The 17,118-nt window shown below is 40.6% G+C and overlaps 1 protein-coding gene across 1 annotated transcript; it reads right to left on the bottom strand.

Moving 5' to 3' along the window:
* sypb (synaptophysin b) lies at window positions 1-16,855 on the bottom strand. The gene is made up of 7 exons (XM_085259011.1): window positions 16,748-16,855; window positions 15,385-15,450; window positions 7,826-7,950; window positions 7,101-7,299; window positions 6,803-6,994; window positions 6,396-6,708; window positions 1-2,129 (listed from the first exon to the last, which is right to left on the bottom strand). The coding sequence occupies exons 1-6, from the start codon at window positions 16,763-16,765 to the stop codon at window positions 6,427-6,429; spliced, it is 882 nt and encodes a 293-aa protein (XP_085115137.1). The 5' UTR covers window positions 16,766-16,855; the 3' UTR covers window positions 1-2,129; window positions 6,396-6,426.
* Between the last annotated feature and the right edge of the window lie 263 nt (window positions 16,856-17,118).

Consider the following 17,118-nt stretch of genomic DNA (forward strand, 5'->3'; position numbering starts at 1 on the left):
TTTTAACCTTCAACAGAATAATTTCAATTTTATTTCATTTCGTTTCACATGGATCCCATATAATAAGAATACAGCAGAATTCTGGAGCGTCTCGGTTATTTTGTTTTTTCTCTGACTTATCATTATCATAAATACTAATAGGAATACATCATACACAATAAACACAGCACTATCCAAAGGCTTAGAGAGTATCACAAGACATCATTCACCACTAACAACAGAGTATATTTCATTTCAGCATATTTATAAGAGCTACAGTGAAAGAGAAAGAAAGAGGGAAACAACCGAGGTGGGAGACTAGAGGAGGAGATAAAGCAAGGTGCTTCTACACTGCCTGAATCAAAGAACCCTGAATTTATATATTTATCTATGTATTTGTGTTCACTTTTTTTCAAAAAACAAAACAAAAAAACATCTGGATGAATACGAGGCTGTACAATGGACCAGTATACTGAAGATGAACAATTTATTGTGACGAAGCTGGTGGAAGCAAAACTACCAATCGAGACGCATCTCCTACCATTCGGCAAAGACGATCTAGAATGTCCAGTCGGAGGACTGGCAATCAAAAAGTGTGTTGATATCTGGAAATAAATAATTATTGCAACACTTACTTTGTGCTTTGAGTAGAATATAGCAGAGCTGCTGTTCAGTTTGTGTCGTGTGCAGTAACCTCTACGATGGATTGAACGTACCACGACATTTACTGTGTAGCCTAATGCTTTCCTGCAGCCGTGAGCCTCAGCCTCTGGAATATGTTTAAGGATGCTTTGAGATATAGGAAGTAGGATGCATGCAGTAAACTGGTTCGCCACCAGAAAGAGAAGAGCTTAAGAACGACTGAAGATGCAGACGGATTATATATGAAGACATATTGTTTAAAATGCTTCATAATATTACATGGTTATTCCATGGCATGAGCGAGGTCTTTAAAATTTTATACACTTTATTCTCATTTCTCTACAGTTAATGTTAATGTATGTATGCCACTGATTACAGTGTGATAGAAACACCATTTAAAAAACTATATAACTCTGTCTTACAACTTTCAGGACCACATAAAAGGCGACTGAAAACAGGATATGGTTCATTGACAAAATGAGTTTGATGCCCTTACATAAAACCAACGAATAAACACACACACGTTGCTAAGGCAGCTGCTCACTGCCACAATTGCCATTTTCTTCTCCCTATGCACTTTTTATTTTAGATGTCAGGATTTAAAATATTCAGAGCGTCACAAGAATTCATCCTCTCTTGACGGTGACATTTGATGGGGAAAAATATATTTTAATGGATATAAAGTTGAAGCAACTCACTGTTACCACTGCTGTTCACATCTCACTACGTCTCACTTTCTTAGCTCATTTCATATATATGTGTGTATTTGCTTTCAATATTTACCATCACATCAACCCTAATTCTTAAATCTTGCCTATAATGCTGATCAAATACATTAGAAAAAAAGTCATAATGCGAACATAAAAAAATGCCCAGATTCTGAGATGAGAAAATAAGAAGATGATGTTGGTATTAATAGTTCATGGAAACTTAAGGGCAAAGGCTAAACTATGTGAGCTCCTAAACAGAACCAAAGTAAATGCAATTGAATAACTCTGTGCTCAACATTTGTTGTATAACAACTAATATGGAGTGCACAATTATTCAACTGTGTACATATAATCATATATATCAGTATGTTGATATTTACACAGCACAGACAAATACATTCTCCCAAGTTAAATGTTACTACAATGTGTTTTTTTTTCTTTTTCCGTAAATGTCTTTTCCATTACAAGATTTCTCATAAATGTTCATCAACGAATGTTTTGGTATTTGTATTCAAGTTTTTCTCGTATAACCAAACAGACAATCCTCTGTTGTCTTCTACAGTAAATACATCACGAGAATAAACATCATGTTACAGCAAAGATCCATTTTCCCTCTTTTTTTTCCTTCCCACCCCGACCCACAGTGATGATCTCCTCCCCCAGCCCCACTGGTGTCTCCCCTCCAGGCCTCCCTCCCTCCGCCTGTCAACTCACAGATACACAAACAGACAAACAGAGGAGTGTGGAAATGAAAGTGGTGGTCGATGGAGAGCCACACTCCAAAATCACAAGGTCAACCTGGGCAAAGGAGACAAGCAAAGACGAGAGGGAAAGAAAATGTTAAATAAACAGCAAACACATCATTGGATAAATTACACATACATACAACTAACTCAACAAATCATGGCTTTTTAAACGCTTACAATGATACTATTTATTCACAGTAACACCAAGAAATGACAGTATGATGTGATGTATATTTCACTATAGGATAAGGAGCTGGGCAATTACTCAAATTGAAATCATGTTTTTTTGCTTCTATGAATAAATAAACCAAGATCGTCTTTATGAACTCACTGTGCATCTTTCTATTTTGTAGTGATGCTGTGTGGCAGCCTTCCAGTTCAATTCCAGGAGGAGACACAAATCCCTTTGGGGTTGTGTCAAGAAGAGCATCTGGTATATATTGTTAGTGGGATTATAACAAAAAAAAAACAATTTGGAACAACAGTAACAGTAACTCAGGCACAAAGTGGTAGGCCACGTAAAATCACAAAGTGGGCTCAATGGCTGCTGAGGCGCATATTGTGAAGAGGTCGCTAACTTTCTGCAGAGCTACAGACCTCCAAACTTCATGTAACCATCAGAACAGTGTATAGAGAGCTTCATGGAATCAGTTTCCCTGGCTGAGCAGCTGCATCCAAGCCTTACATCACCGAGTGCAATGCAAAACATCGGATGTAGCCATGTAAAAAATGCTGCCACTAGACTCTAGAGCAGTGGAGACGTGTTGTCTGCGGTGACTTCTCACGCTTCTCTGTGGGGTAATCAAATGGACGCGTCTGGGTTTGGTGGTTGCCAGGAGAATGCTACTTGTCTGACTGCACAAGTGCACAAAGCAAGGTCCATAAAGACATGGATGATCGGGTTTGGTGTGAAAGAACTTGACTGGCCTGCACAGAGTCCTAATCTCGGCCTCATAAAACACCTTTGGGATGAATTAGAGCAGAGAATGCGAGCCAGGCCTTCTCATTCGACGTAGTGTCTGACATCACAAATGTATTTCTAGAAAAATGATCAAAACTTCCCATAAACACACTCCTAAACCTCGTGGAAAGCTTTCCCAGAAGAATTGAAGCTGTTATAGCTACACAGCGTGGGCCACCATCATAGTAAACCATATGGATTAAGAGTGGGAAGCCACTCAAGTTCATATGTGTGTGAATGCAGTAGCTGTTGTTTTTATGCCTCCACTTTCCTTTACCTTTGCCTCTCTGTAAAAGTCTAAATCCATCCTCTGCAAGGTTGTGGCACTTTTTTCTTTTTACTTCACATGTATCTGTTATTTAATTAAGTTTTTTTCAGCTGAATTATAATTAATTCAAATAAATTAGGGCAGAACAGTGGCACGGTGGTTAGCACTGTTGCCGCACAGCAAGAAGGTCCTGAGTTCAATTCCATCATTTCTGTGTGGAGGTTGCATGTATTCCCCCATGTTTAATCAATTAACCTATCCCCCACTAACAGTCCAAAGACATGCAGTTAGTGGGGATAGGTTAATTGATTAATCTAAATTGCCTATGGGAATGAATACATGTATGTGAGAGTGAATGTTCGTCTGTGTCTCTATGTGTTAGCCTGGCGACCTGTCCAGGGTGTACCCCGCCTCTCACCCTATGACAGCTGGGATAGGCTCCAGCACCCCCCGTGGCCCTGAAAAGGATAAGTGGATGCGAATGGATGGATAAAAGAAATCAGCTGGCAGAGTAGTGTCCTGTGTTCTTCCTGTGCTTTTGTGGGTTCCCTCTGGGTACTCTGGCGTCTTAACATACACGAGGAATGCATAGATAGGTGAAAGGTAGTTAAGAAAATGAATGTGTGGTTAAAGGAAATTCACTTTCTGTGCTAAACTGGTGACATGTCCTGTGGACTCTACCTCTAATGTTATGAAGTAGTTAAGAAAATGAATGGATGGATATTGACTTAATGAAAAATATAGTATGATTGATATGAAACAATACTTTGCTCTTTTGATCTAAGTATAGCATTCGGTTTGCAAATCAAAGAGCCAGAAAATCTGTCTAAAATATATTGAGGTTACATCCTTTTTAACTGTGGAGTAACTTTCTCTATTTGCTGAAATTTGATTGGTCAATAGCAAAAGTGACATTCTTGTTTACCTGCTGAACTTGCTGCTCAAATTTAAGCAAATTATTTTGCGATTGTTTGAGTACATTGATGAGTATATTTTTGGGACTTTAAAACATTTTTGACCAAACAGGGAAAACAAATCATTGAAGAAGATGAGCCAAAGTGCAGGTTTTAAATCCAAGAATACAAGGCAATGGCTTCTGAGTACTCTAAACCACGTTTCTAAGTGCTCTGTGTGGCAGACATTTCACATCTTTTAATACTAAGTGCAGTTTTAGCTGTCAGTGTAGTCTACAGCCTTGGAGCAAAAAGCTCTCTCACCATAGTTATAAGACCTCTGGAGGGTAGTGGAACTCAAAGGCCAAAGAGAGCTGGTAAATGTATGTACTGTAGCTGGCTCAAAAGCTCCTTTGCAAGTCAGATGTTTGTACACAATTGGTCCTTATCGAATGACTAGATCTTTCTCCTGCAACCTTCACTACTGAACATTAACAATAATGCTGTTTCAGTAAATGTCGAAAGATACCGACTGAATCTGGCATACTCTTAATTATAAAGCCTTGACCTTCATCCTCCAGATTTTACCTTGGAGTCACAATAGGCCTGATCTCTTTGAAGCCTGTGAGAACATTAGTTGTGGATGTTTTTGTTTTCTCCTTTCAAAATGGAGTTGAGAGGGTAAGAATACTTCTGTTTGTGCTGTAGCTAACTAACTATTTAATTAACAATGAAAGTTCAAACTTTTCTTTTTATCACCTGCTGCATAAGATATCGAGCAGATGACGAAAATACAAAAAAGAGGACATCTTCAAACTTCACCTTTCTCAGGTTATTAGGCTATTACAAGTGGATACATTGTAAACAGATACATATAAACTGACTACAGACTTACTTGTTGTTTCTAGAGTATTTAAAAGTAAAATGGGAGACAGAGCCTTCAACTTTCAGGCCCCTCCTCTGTGGAACCAGCTTTCAGTTTGGATTCGGGAGATGGACACTGTCTCTACTTTTAAGATTAGGCTTAAAACTTTCCTTTGAGCTAAAGCATATAGTTAGGGCTGGATCAGGTGATCCTGAATCCTCCCTTAGTTATGCTGCAATAGGTGTAGCCTGCTGGGGGACTCCCATGATGCATGGAGTATTTCTTCCTTAGTCATTTTTCTCACTCTCTACATGTTTATACACCTTTCTGCATTGAATCATATGTGTTATTAATCTCTGTCTCTCCTCCACAGCATGTCTTTTGTCCTGTCTTACTTCTCTTGGCCCACCCGGTAGTGGCAGATGGCCGCCCCTCCCTGAGCCTGGTTCTGCCAGAGGTTTCTTCCTGTTAAAAGGGAGTTTTTTCTTCCAACTGTCGCCCATGAATTTGCTCATTATTGTAGGGTCTGTTGTTGTGATTTGGTGCTGCGTAAATAAAACTGAATTTAATTAAATTGTTTTATTTTACTTTAGTTATTAATAAGCCAGCATAACTTTTTATTTTAAGCACTTTTATGTTTTCCAAAAAATAAGTGTGATCTATAAAAGATGGATTTATGGATTTATTCACTGTGATGCCACCCATAGATTTGTAGATTCTTGTTTTGAAATCTTGCCTCAAGCAGTTTGACTGCCACCATCTTGCACCCCCCCCCCCCCCCCCCCCCCCAGAGAGACTGAGTACATTGGGCACTCACAGTAAGCCCACACCCTAAAGCACACCCTGATTTACTTTCTGTTTTACTCAAACTATGACAGTCATTTACAAAATAAACATTGTGTTGTAAGACTTGAAAACCATAAATATACCAGGATGTGTGTTTTTCTGAGGTCATAGATGAAGGAAGTGTTGGATCATTCTCTCATAACGTTTGTTTTGTAACCATTAGAGAAAATACAAGTTTAAGGTCGCTCTCTGAAGCAGTTGCATGCTGGATTTCAGAAAATCTTAACATTACTGATGAAATCTAATGCGCTCCAGGAAACTTCTCCATGTCATTTTCATAGTACTTGTCATTTTAGCCAAGAGGCAATGTGAAAAAAGACTCAAAAAGTGGACCATAGAAAGCATTTGTGCATTCAACCCTTTATTTGTGCTTAAAATATAATATCACATTGAATAATGGATATCTATGTCATTCTAACAACACGAGTAGAAAAAAAATGTGAGTAGAAAAACTGGACAGATTTTCTACTCATATTTGCACTCACCATTCTGCAGCTGTAGTGTTTCAGGACAGGCTCACATCTGATTAGAGTAAGAGGTAGGCTGCTGGTCATAGCCCTGGTTATAACCTCCATCCTCATTGTAGCCTCCCTGCTGGCCGTAATCGGGCTGGTAACCTCCCTGGGAGCCGGCATAGGGGTCCTGCTGTCCGTAGCCTTCCTGGGCATAGGAATCTGGGGCGGGCTGCTTCTCCTGTGATGGGACATACGTTCCAGCAAAAGCGGCCTTCCAACCGGTCTCTTTGAAGACAAACCAGAGGTTTCCAATCCACAGGATAAGGTTGATGAAACCAAAAGCCTGTGGAGGAAAAAAGAGACAAACGTTTGTTCTTATCGTTATTCTAGTATCATCTCTTTACATTGTGTCGCTAACAGAAGCATTTTAAGCCTACCACAGAGGTGTTGAGGCCGGAGACCTTGGGGTCATGGATCTCACGGCACTTATTTTCTCGTTCTTCACAGGCTTGGATGAGAGTGATGACCCGCTCTGGATCAGTGGCTGTTTTCACATCTGAGAGGCCTTTAGCCCAAGCACAAGAAGATACCAGCCACATGAAGGCAAATACCGCCGTCACAACAAAATCCTGGAAATCAGCAACACAAGGTTATTGTTTTTTCCTATCATTAATTGAGAAGTATTACATTTAAGACAAGATGTACTTTTTATGTGCTTCAAGGTAACAAACTCACAATCTGGGCCCCTTTATTGTTTTCACGGTACTTCTCTAAGATGAAACAGTATACAGCGAGCGCTGCCATAGAGTAGAGGAAGGAAAAGACACCAATGGTGACGAAGAACTCGGCTGAAGAGGAGTAGTCCCCGACCAGGAACAGACGCTCCTTGTCTCCTCCCTTACAAGTGGGTGCATCAAAGTAAACCTGATGGAGCCTGGGGGCAGGAACACAAAAAAGGGATAGACACAGATGAGAAGGTGTAAGAGCTGCAAAAATACAGCAGATGATTCTAAAGTTGTAAATCTGAAACATGCTGTAGCTGAATTTTAATTTATTCAAAACTGGGTGAATTGAATTCTCAGAGACTTTTATGCAACCAGAGGAGTCTTCTCCTGCTGGCCATTACACAGAAGGCAGATTTAAGGGACTTCCACATTAGGTTTATTTTTCAAAAGCAGAAACTGCATACTTTTCTTTATGTACAGTTTATTACTGCAACAAGCAGAATTTGTTCAGTTAGCTAGAGCTTCTAAAATAGTAAACTTCTCTGAGCTTCTTTGCTACAGAACAACAAGCATATCTAAAATAAAAATAAGTCTTTCGTGACAAAAATTGCCCCCCCAAAAGGACATATTTATTTATTTATGAATGCTGTTAAACTTAATCTAATGTAGAAGGCTGTCAAACTGTAAGTTCAATTAAATGTTAAAAGTTCAGTTATGTGATGATATAATCCATACCTGAATGGATATTCAAACTCTACTTCTACGCCTAGATCACTTTCCGAGCGGTTGCTGCACTCCACACTCATCTTGAACATGCCAGAGTAACTTCCACATGTCGAGAAAGCGAAGATTGCAAAGATCTGTGGGAGAAGGAGCAGGAATACGCCAAATTACTTGATTTGTATCCAGAAGGTAAGAGTTACACTAAAAAGGAACAAACATTGTTTGAATTCTGGCTTCCCCACAAAGTATAAAATACATATTAGAGGATAAAGTTGGACAACCATGTTTGTTTCTTTGAGAATGTGGACTTCTTTATGTTACATATGAGGAGCAGAATTTTTTGTGTTAGGAGTTTTCTTGTTGTTTATTTGTTTACTTGTTTGCATGATTACAATGAATGAATAAAAATAAATACATGCATGCCTTAATAAAATATGTACTGAATTTAAAACCCCATCCATGTGATCATTGACACATTCTAGACAACCATGACTATGCTTCCCAACCTTTGCAGTTTCAAGCAGACTTATCAAGATCAACCAATCAGAGCGAGGTGCTAATAAATTCCCACAGAGTGCAAATAAATACAGCATTATCAGCAGGTTACAGAGCACTGACTGCACCTGTTGCCCACGGTACATTTAAATTGGTTTTGTACTGTTGTTTATGTGTGTGCATGTGTGATTGTGCATTCGTTTACAGGGTGCCTCATTATTACTGTAGGTGCACTTAGCTCAGTCTTATTTTTCACCTCTTACCTGCAGTCACATAAACAGCACAGACAAATATGAGTGGAGATAAACTTGCAGCCTCTCGCTCTTCACACACACACAAACAGCAGATTAGACAAGTCGGACTATTTTTACCACACCCTCCCTACTCTGCAGACCAGAGCCGATTGGATAGAATATCCAGCTATTAATCTGACGGAGGTGCTCCACCATCTGTTACCAAATACTCAGCTTCCAGCTACTGTACAGTCAGTCACAACACATGCATACATACACACACTGGCACACCCCCACACGTGAGTGCATATGCACACACACCAGCTCACGTCACTTCCTCTAGCCTCATAGTATGACCTACGTGCAGAAGGCATAAACACACTAAACTAATTACAGTAATCTTTCAGCTAATGTGAGTACGGAGGCTCGTTTGTTGGATTTGCACAGAGTGAGTGACTAAATTGAGCCCTATTGTTTTAATTTTGTTCTTCCCTGTTCCTTTAGGGCTGTGTTTAAGTTTAAAGTGTCCTCTGCCAAAGCCCAAAGGCTTATTAACAGGTTTTAATAATCGATGCAAATGACTGTAGATGTGAAAGAGGCGGCATTATGTGTGAAAGGAGAGACAAGAGCACTCGTAAGCAACACAGTCATCTCTCTTTCTCTCTCTCTATTAAATTTAAAGCAAAGAAAAAAAAAAAACATTTGCCATCTGCAGTGTAGCTCTGGTGCAAAAATCCAGTTGGAGCTTTGGAAATTGACCAGATCTAACCCAGAATGTTTGAGAGATCTAAATGCACCCTAAAAGTGAGAAAATCTGTCCATCCGTGTTATGTTCTTCATGGGCAAGCAATTAATCCTTAACACTGAGCAAATCACCATTTATATCAATAATAAATAGGGGTGTTATATTTGTTTAAACTCCAAACCAACAGCATAACAGAATCAAATGCTGAAGTAACTGTGCAATTAATCAATATCTACAACCTGGGCAGTAACTGCAGTGTAAGCACAATCCTTAACACAGCCTGCAGTGTTATGCTATAAATGTGTACCACCCATGCTGTTACTATTAACTGTTCATTATTTTCAAAACAATTAGAGGTTAAAATTTCTTGAGTGAGCTCAGTATGGAGACTATTTGGTGCCTCAGCTGTGTGTTGTTCTTACAGATCAAATGAAAACACACCTTTAAACATAAAATATGTAACGAGCCCGATTTTGATGTGGTGCAACATGATGATGTAGCTAAATATTAATACAGTATATTAACATATGCAAGAATTCATAGTTTGTTTGTTTTTTACAGAGTCCTTAAAAACAACAAAGCATAGCAGATTATTAAAGTCAGGAAGGTGCTCATACAGTACTCATGATAAGAGTCTTAGGTGCTTTTTATTTCTTTCTTGGCAACAGAGCAGAGACTAATATTTATTTAGGTAACAGCTTGATATTGATAGCACAATGAGATGTTTCCAGGTGGATCCTGAAAAATACTTTTTGAAGTATCAGCAATGGGTAATACCACTTTTTAAATGCTCTGCTTCCATACAGTCAGCATAAAGTGTTATGTGTTAGTTGATGCCTTAAATTCGCCTGTTGCTAATGTTGCTTTGATCACCAAGATCTTTCAAAACAGCCAGTGCAGACGTGCTGTCGGACAGTTTTTATGTAAATTTTGGCATGCCTGTTATCAGATCATCACTGGTTTTGCACGGACTGGATTTGAGAGTACGCTGATCAAAAGTGAATTGCTGGGTTATGGGCCTAATGTTTGAAACCCCTGTTGTAGTGCTATATGCTATATGTTTCTCACATGATGGCGAACAACTTATGAATTTTGATCTGATAACAGATCTTGATGATCAAAGCATCGTTACACACACAGGTGAAGGTAAGGCCAGAAAATCGCCTATGAGACAGCTAACAGTTGGGAGTGAAAAATACATATTCTCCAACTGGTTGGCGAGTGGTTCCCACAAATTGCTAGCAGTTGCTAGCTGAAATAAGTTATAAAGAGGTTTAATGGTGCTCCACCAGTTACTTGATCCTTAGCAGATTGCCACTGTTGCGTGTAGTGTGCAAAGGTTGTGCCTCATTACCGCAGCCAGCCTGCTGACCCTTCAAAAAGTCTACCTTAGTTTGAAGCCAAATGTTATCCATTTCTGGTTTATGTTGCCCTTCTAACAGTTTCACTACTGCTTGAAGAGTAGCTGGTGAGTGTTTGCAGACAAGTTGGTTAACTCCATGCAAACCCAGGCGACCACTGTAATCTGCAAGCAACCAAAGGAACTGCATAAATTACCATCAACCTCTTATTAAGTGTTAGTTGATGCCTTACGTTCTCCTGTGTATGTAGTGATGCTTACATAGATATACATACACAGGTGGAGGAATACACATTTTTAACAGGGGTGTCACTGACTGGTCTATAGGCCTGTGTGGCTGGGCTTTAGTAATCGATTTCACAGACATTGATGTTAACCAAACCACTCAGCAACTGGTTGGGGATTACACATTATTCTCTTACATTCTGTGGTTGCCAGATCATCACTGTCTCTAGGCCTATGACTATGGCCTTTTTCACGTGATCCTTCACTGTCCAGCCTATGTCACATGGTTAGTCTATTATGATTTTATTAAAGTTTAAAGTTAGGGATGTGGCTGCTTTGAGATACCTGGGCCTGTACTTGTCTGCCTCAGCTCGGTTAATTCCAGTTATTGAACTGGAGCTGCTGTTTATGCCTTATGGACACACATTAAACCCTTCCATATAACTGGTCTTCTTTCCACAATGACAGGAGTCGTCCCCTGCTGGCCATTAGAAATAATGCAGATTGCATTCCCATCAATATATATAAAGCAAAGTACCAGCACTGAAGGAAAAGTCAGGGGATAGTCAGTTTCTTGTCTCCCAGGACTGTAAACTTTTTGTGGAAACATTCCTGTGATCATTTTAGAGCTTGGATAAAAATCTGTGGTCAGCAAATAGAATCTAAATGGAAGGCGCCTTTGGACAATTAAGCACTGCACTTTTATGGTGATAAATGAGTAGAGGGAGGCGTTGTGGAGAGGAAGGAGCGGGACAGCCAGACTGAGTAAAGAGATGGTGGCACACTGAGTGCTAGGTGCCATGGTAACACTGCTGGCAGCATCACACAGCGAGGAGGCAGAGGCTGGTTTCTACCCCTCCTGGTATGCTGAATGGTTGTCAGCAGAAGATATACAATTCTTCACACTCAGACACAAATGATCTGCTGTTCTCACACTCCCTGTCTGACTTAGTTTGCCTCCATCTCCGAAATTATTGATCCAGACATGGATAGAAGTAGCAATTGTAAATAACAGAGCATGTAGATGTTGTAGTTTTGGGACTATCCTAGTTCTAACGAAAGCAAAGGCATCTTTAACGTGTCAAAACTTGTCATTTAGTATGCAATCTATAAACTGACCCATATATGTGTAGAAAAAATACACACCAAAAGCAAAATAAACACAAGCTGTCTAAGCCTCCACCAGAGGCCCTGGAGTAATAACCACCAAGAGTGTCTGCACACCAACCCCCCCCCCCCCCCCCCCCCCGCCCCGAGCTACAACAAAATCAACAGCCTTTATTACACATTAGAGACCATGCCAAAGTGAAAAAGGCTGTTACTTCATGTTCTCACAGCCTTTATAAGCCTGCTGAGAATGAGTCAGAGCAGAAATCTGAATACAGATTAAATTCAACATCGCAGTGGCTTCATGTAGCAGCTGAGAACAGTTCCTGGGGTTCAGCTCTACATCAGCTGTATTCTGGAACTCAATGTCTTCTAACATCCATCAAATCTAGGCTGTGTCAGCACTATTCCCCAGAGACAGGGAGAGAGAGAGGATGGGGTGAGGTGGGCAAATCCACATTAGTCACACATACAGTATGCTGTTTTAATGTCACTCATGCAACAAGAATAGTGCTCACTTGCTTCTGCATGACCACAAATCCTCAACCCATATACAGGACTGTCCATTTCTAACTACTCTCATCTCTCCAGTTCAAAAATGGGAATACTGATATGTACACAGCTGGTAAACTGCTGCTATTTCATTGATGCATGAACTGTGCTCTATAAAAGCACAAAAAAATGTTTCGTTCGGCTATACAAATATACATCTTCCTGATTTCTGTTTCCAGCAAAACCTCCACTAGAATCTGGAAAAATACTTCTCATGGGTGGATCCTCTATCCCCTCTCCTAAAAAACACGGTGTTACTGGTTAGGCATGCCCATATTAATCCACAAAGAGGAGTAGATCCAGGAGCTCCTCCTCTAGCCCTGACGCTGAGGCACGCAGGCCCACTGACAGATTATTCATGGGCCTTGGCCTCCTGAGCGGGCTACTGATTGGTGGTTGGCTCGCACTGACCCAGGGAGGCAGTGATGAGGTGCTGGCACACTCACACAGCTCCAGGGAAGGACTTCAGAGTCATGCAGCACACTCACGGCTCTGACTATTCTCGAGCATATCTGCAGAGCCCATTACAATGTGGAACTCTTTCAGCACTGCTCTGGCACACGCGTTCTCATCTGGGTTGTTTTAGCTGTGCTCTCAGGCTGAGGAGCAGAGGACAGGCCAGGGATTACTGCACCCATCCAAGAAGGGGCACGCCCTGCACCCTCCCAAAAATGCATTCTGACATTTCATTATGTAGGAGGAATTGAAACATTAGAGCTACATAACCTTTGGGTCATTTGTGAGCTAAGTCCTATTTTTAGATGTGCTGTTGTGATATTTTTAATCATTAAATGTTCCCTAACATTAATTTATTGATTTTCTTCCTTTGCATTTTTTGTTGTTGTTGCAGGAATTGGTGTGGTAAGGATAATGGAAAGTGGTGTGTGTGTGTGTGTGTGTATGTGTGTGTGTGTGTGTGTGTGTGTGTGTGTGTGTGTGTGTGTGAGAGAGAGAGAGAGAGAGAGAGAGAGAGCGAGAGAGTGTGTGCAATGCAATCTTCCACTTCTAATCAGTATATTGCAACATAATTCAGTGAATTGTGGCTAACAGTAGCAAGATTTACTCCTTAAGGCAGGTAGTTACTGCCCTAAGTGATGATGAAAACAGCTCGACCTACAGAGATACATCAACTTAATAAAAATAATTAAAAACCATCAGTTACTACATTATAACTGTGGCAATAAATAATATTACTTGGTCATTTCAGCTGTAAAAGTGGCATCTGCAATCACTGCTAACTGATTGGTCAAGTTATTGACCAAAACAAAACAAACCCTAAATGAAACAAATATACAAGTGAAGTAAGTTTTCAGTTCAGGATATTCATAAATGCAATGATGAATAGGTGCTATGACTATCAGCAACCCAAGGTTTAATTATTGCTTCTAGATACCTTAATATATGTCAAAAGGAAAAGCATGCTTTTTTAAATGACTATAGTAATTATTGTATTATTATTATATTACAAACATGTCAATCTGATTATTATTGCAGAGAATATTTTAGTCACTTTCGAGATCGCAGTCTGCTACAATTATGACAGCAAACCAGATGCGGCCACGGTCAGTTAGTAGCATAACCATAAGTAGTGCCTCTGTTTCCGTCACTGAAATGCCCCCCAGCTGTGGACACAAAGGAAAACAGAAAGAAAGCGAAAAATGCAATGTAGCTGCACCACTCTCCACCCTGCAGCCTCTTCACTATGCTGCTGATGATGATGGAGGACAAACACTGTGAAAAACAACACATAACGAGAGAATGTCTGTGACTGTGTGAGCTAAAAACATTTCCAGTTAAGAGGGAAACTGTTGCCATGATGCAACATTTTCTGCCTAAAAGCTGACTTGAAGGGTTGAGCACCTGATGGAACTACAAAGAAAATCTAAAAAGATGTCTGGCTATTTGTGAGTACAACACAGCGTGTGAGGTGTCCCATATTCCACCAGCATAAACAAATAAAGGCAAATCCTTGCAATCCTCAGGTTTTCTCCCTGCATCGATGAATTAATGAATGAGTAGCTTGGTTGGAACAGGCTGCACATAAAAAATGGGTACTAAATTGCACTAGCATGAGGGCACATCCTCTGAGATGGATTTAACAAATTGTCATTATATTCCTCAGTGAATTGACACAGTGTTACTACAGAGTGATGTAATACAGCCTGCTGGTATCTCCCACTCAGGGCTGCTGGGGCAAGTATTACCATAACCATAAAGAAACATGAGACTCCACAGTTTCAATTTGGAGTCTCAATGCATTACTTAATCATGTGCAATTCAGTAATTAAGAGGCCTTAGGATAAGTTTTAGGAGAAATCATTTAAAAAAAAGTCAGACCTCCATGTAGGCCTTGGTTTTGTTGCAGTCTTCCACTCCTAATCAGTATATTGCCAAACAATTCACTGAATTATGGCTAACAGTAGCAAGAGGTACTCAGTAATGCAGATAGTTAATGCCTAAATGACCATGAAAACAGTTCAACTTACAGAGATGTATCAATTGAACTCATTTTGGTGATTTCAGTCATTAAAGTGGCTTGGTTCATGTTTCAGGAACAATAATAAAAGAAAATACAATTAAAAAAACGTCTGACCTCTGAGTCTTTTCCCCAAGACTCGACATGCATAGCCATCATAATGTACCATGCAGCTTTATGGCCTCTGTGTGACAGAAGGTCACAAATATGGCATCAAGGGACATGCAGGCATTATGTATCACACAAAACCATAGAAAAGCTTCAGGATTTCTTCTTTTGTAATATGATTTTATTACAATTTGTATTAAAATATTCCCTCGTTGGTGCTGTATATCATGATCACTGCCACCAATAAATGTGTAACAACAGAAAACTTACCCATTGTAGAGCTTTTATAAATCCCAGAGGTTGTTTGATTATCGTGAACTGCCCTTGGGCCACCAGCTGTCAAGACAAAAACAGCAGAAAGAAGCACCTAATTTTAAAAACATCACGTTTTGGACTTTACTCTAGTTTTATGAACTCTGTGCCTCTCAGTCGAGCAGGCACGATGAGGCTGATTAAAAACACAAACCTCATTACTTCAGTCTCATTGCCCACAAGCCTGGCCTGCTCCTGGCACCTGCAGGTGTTTGTTATACTACGGCAACAATCTGGCAGTGAATACAGTGAGTCACCTGCCAGAGCTCACATCTTTGTGGACTTATGAGGTGATGTAGTGTAGTAATTTGTAGTATAGACTTCAAAGGCTGTGGTGTATCTGTATGTGTAAGAATGAGGCACAGAGCTGCTCCTGCAGCTTTACAATTACACAAAGCTGATTAGCGGTCTGCCGCTCGGCTCCCGTGCTGCACACTCCTCAGCAATTCTTTGACTTATTTATGAGGAAATCCCGTTTTTTAATTGACGATCGAGGCAAAAGAGGGGCTGGCGTGCAGGTGAATGCGACAAAGCAAAGAAGGCGGTGTGTCCCCGTGTGCATCAATAAATGGCCGCACCGGAATAAGCAGCAGTGATGATTTTCTCACAGGCTGCGGGGCCACTTTTATCCTCATTGTTTCTGCACAAAGCCAAACATCCATATTAAGCAGATGACGCAGGTACTGACAAAATTCCTGCTCAGAGGAGCCTGACAGCCTGATATCCGCTCGTCTCCCCGGGAAGACTTGAAGGCTTTGACACAAACCATTCAGCAGTCTGAGAGATGAGCTGTTCGGGACCAGCGAAAGAGAGATGCAGGAGCCTGTGCTCCTCTTTGGCCTACTGCGGTTATACGAATACAGCGAGGGCCTTGGAAATTAATCAGGTTGTCGTTTGTTATCGTGGCAACAGCGGGCTAATTGAGACGTGGGCAAACTAAATCAATTAGGTGAATCCCCTGAGATAATAGGTATCATCGTCTCCTTCCGTAGCTAAATGCCATTGCTGCAGAAATCTCTGGACATCCTACTCATTTTTGGAAACTCAGCGGGCCACTTTAAAACACACACTGCAGCATCAGCTGTGGAGAAATCTCTCATTGGATTGGACCCTTTCGTGTCCCTATAAAACTGCATTTTAAAGATTAATTCCCAAATTCACATTTCGAGTCCAAGGACTCCAAAACGCATTCGATGTCTACATTTAGAATAAAATATCGCCATTAAAACGGGCGACAAAATGAAACGAGTATTAATAAATGAAACAATCGTTACCACACGAAACAATAATGAAATAGATGATTTCCCCATCAAAGCCTTACCTGGTTTACAACATCCATCTTGGCCGCTTACTCGCTGATAAGAGGATCAGAGGGGCGGGGGGAGGGAGGCGTCTCATCCGGAACAGCCCAGGGGAGGAAGACGCCCAGAAGGAAGAGCTGGAATGCGTCACGAGCTGGACGAGCGTCGTGACGTCAAAATAATTACGAGGATGTGGAGTAGCGACGAGCCGGGCACTCTATCCAATCGCGTCGTTGCTTTTATTCCGAGGGAGCAGAAACTACCCCGGGGGTGATGATGGAGAGAGGAGCGCATGGAGACTGTTCACGCTTTAGTGGAAGGAGTGGTTTAGAAGAGAACATCAAAAGGTCAATGAAGGTTTGTGAACAGATGCTAGTCATTAACAGTCAGC

This window comes from Mchenga conophoros, linkage group LG20 (genome assembly GCF_057382185.1).
Source record: "Mchenga conophoros isolate Kocher_MC1m ecotype Shallow Benthic linkage group LG20, M_conophoros_male_GT1.1, whole genome shotgun sequence".
Lineage (NCBI taxonomy): Eukaryota > Metazoa > Chordata > Actinopteri > Cichliformes > Cichlidae > Mchenga > Mchenga conophoros.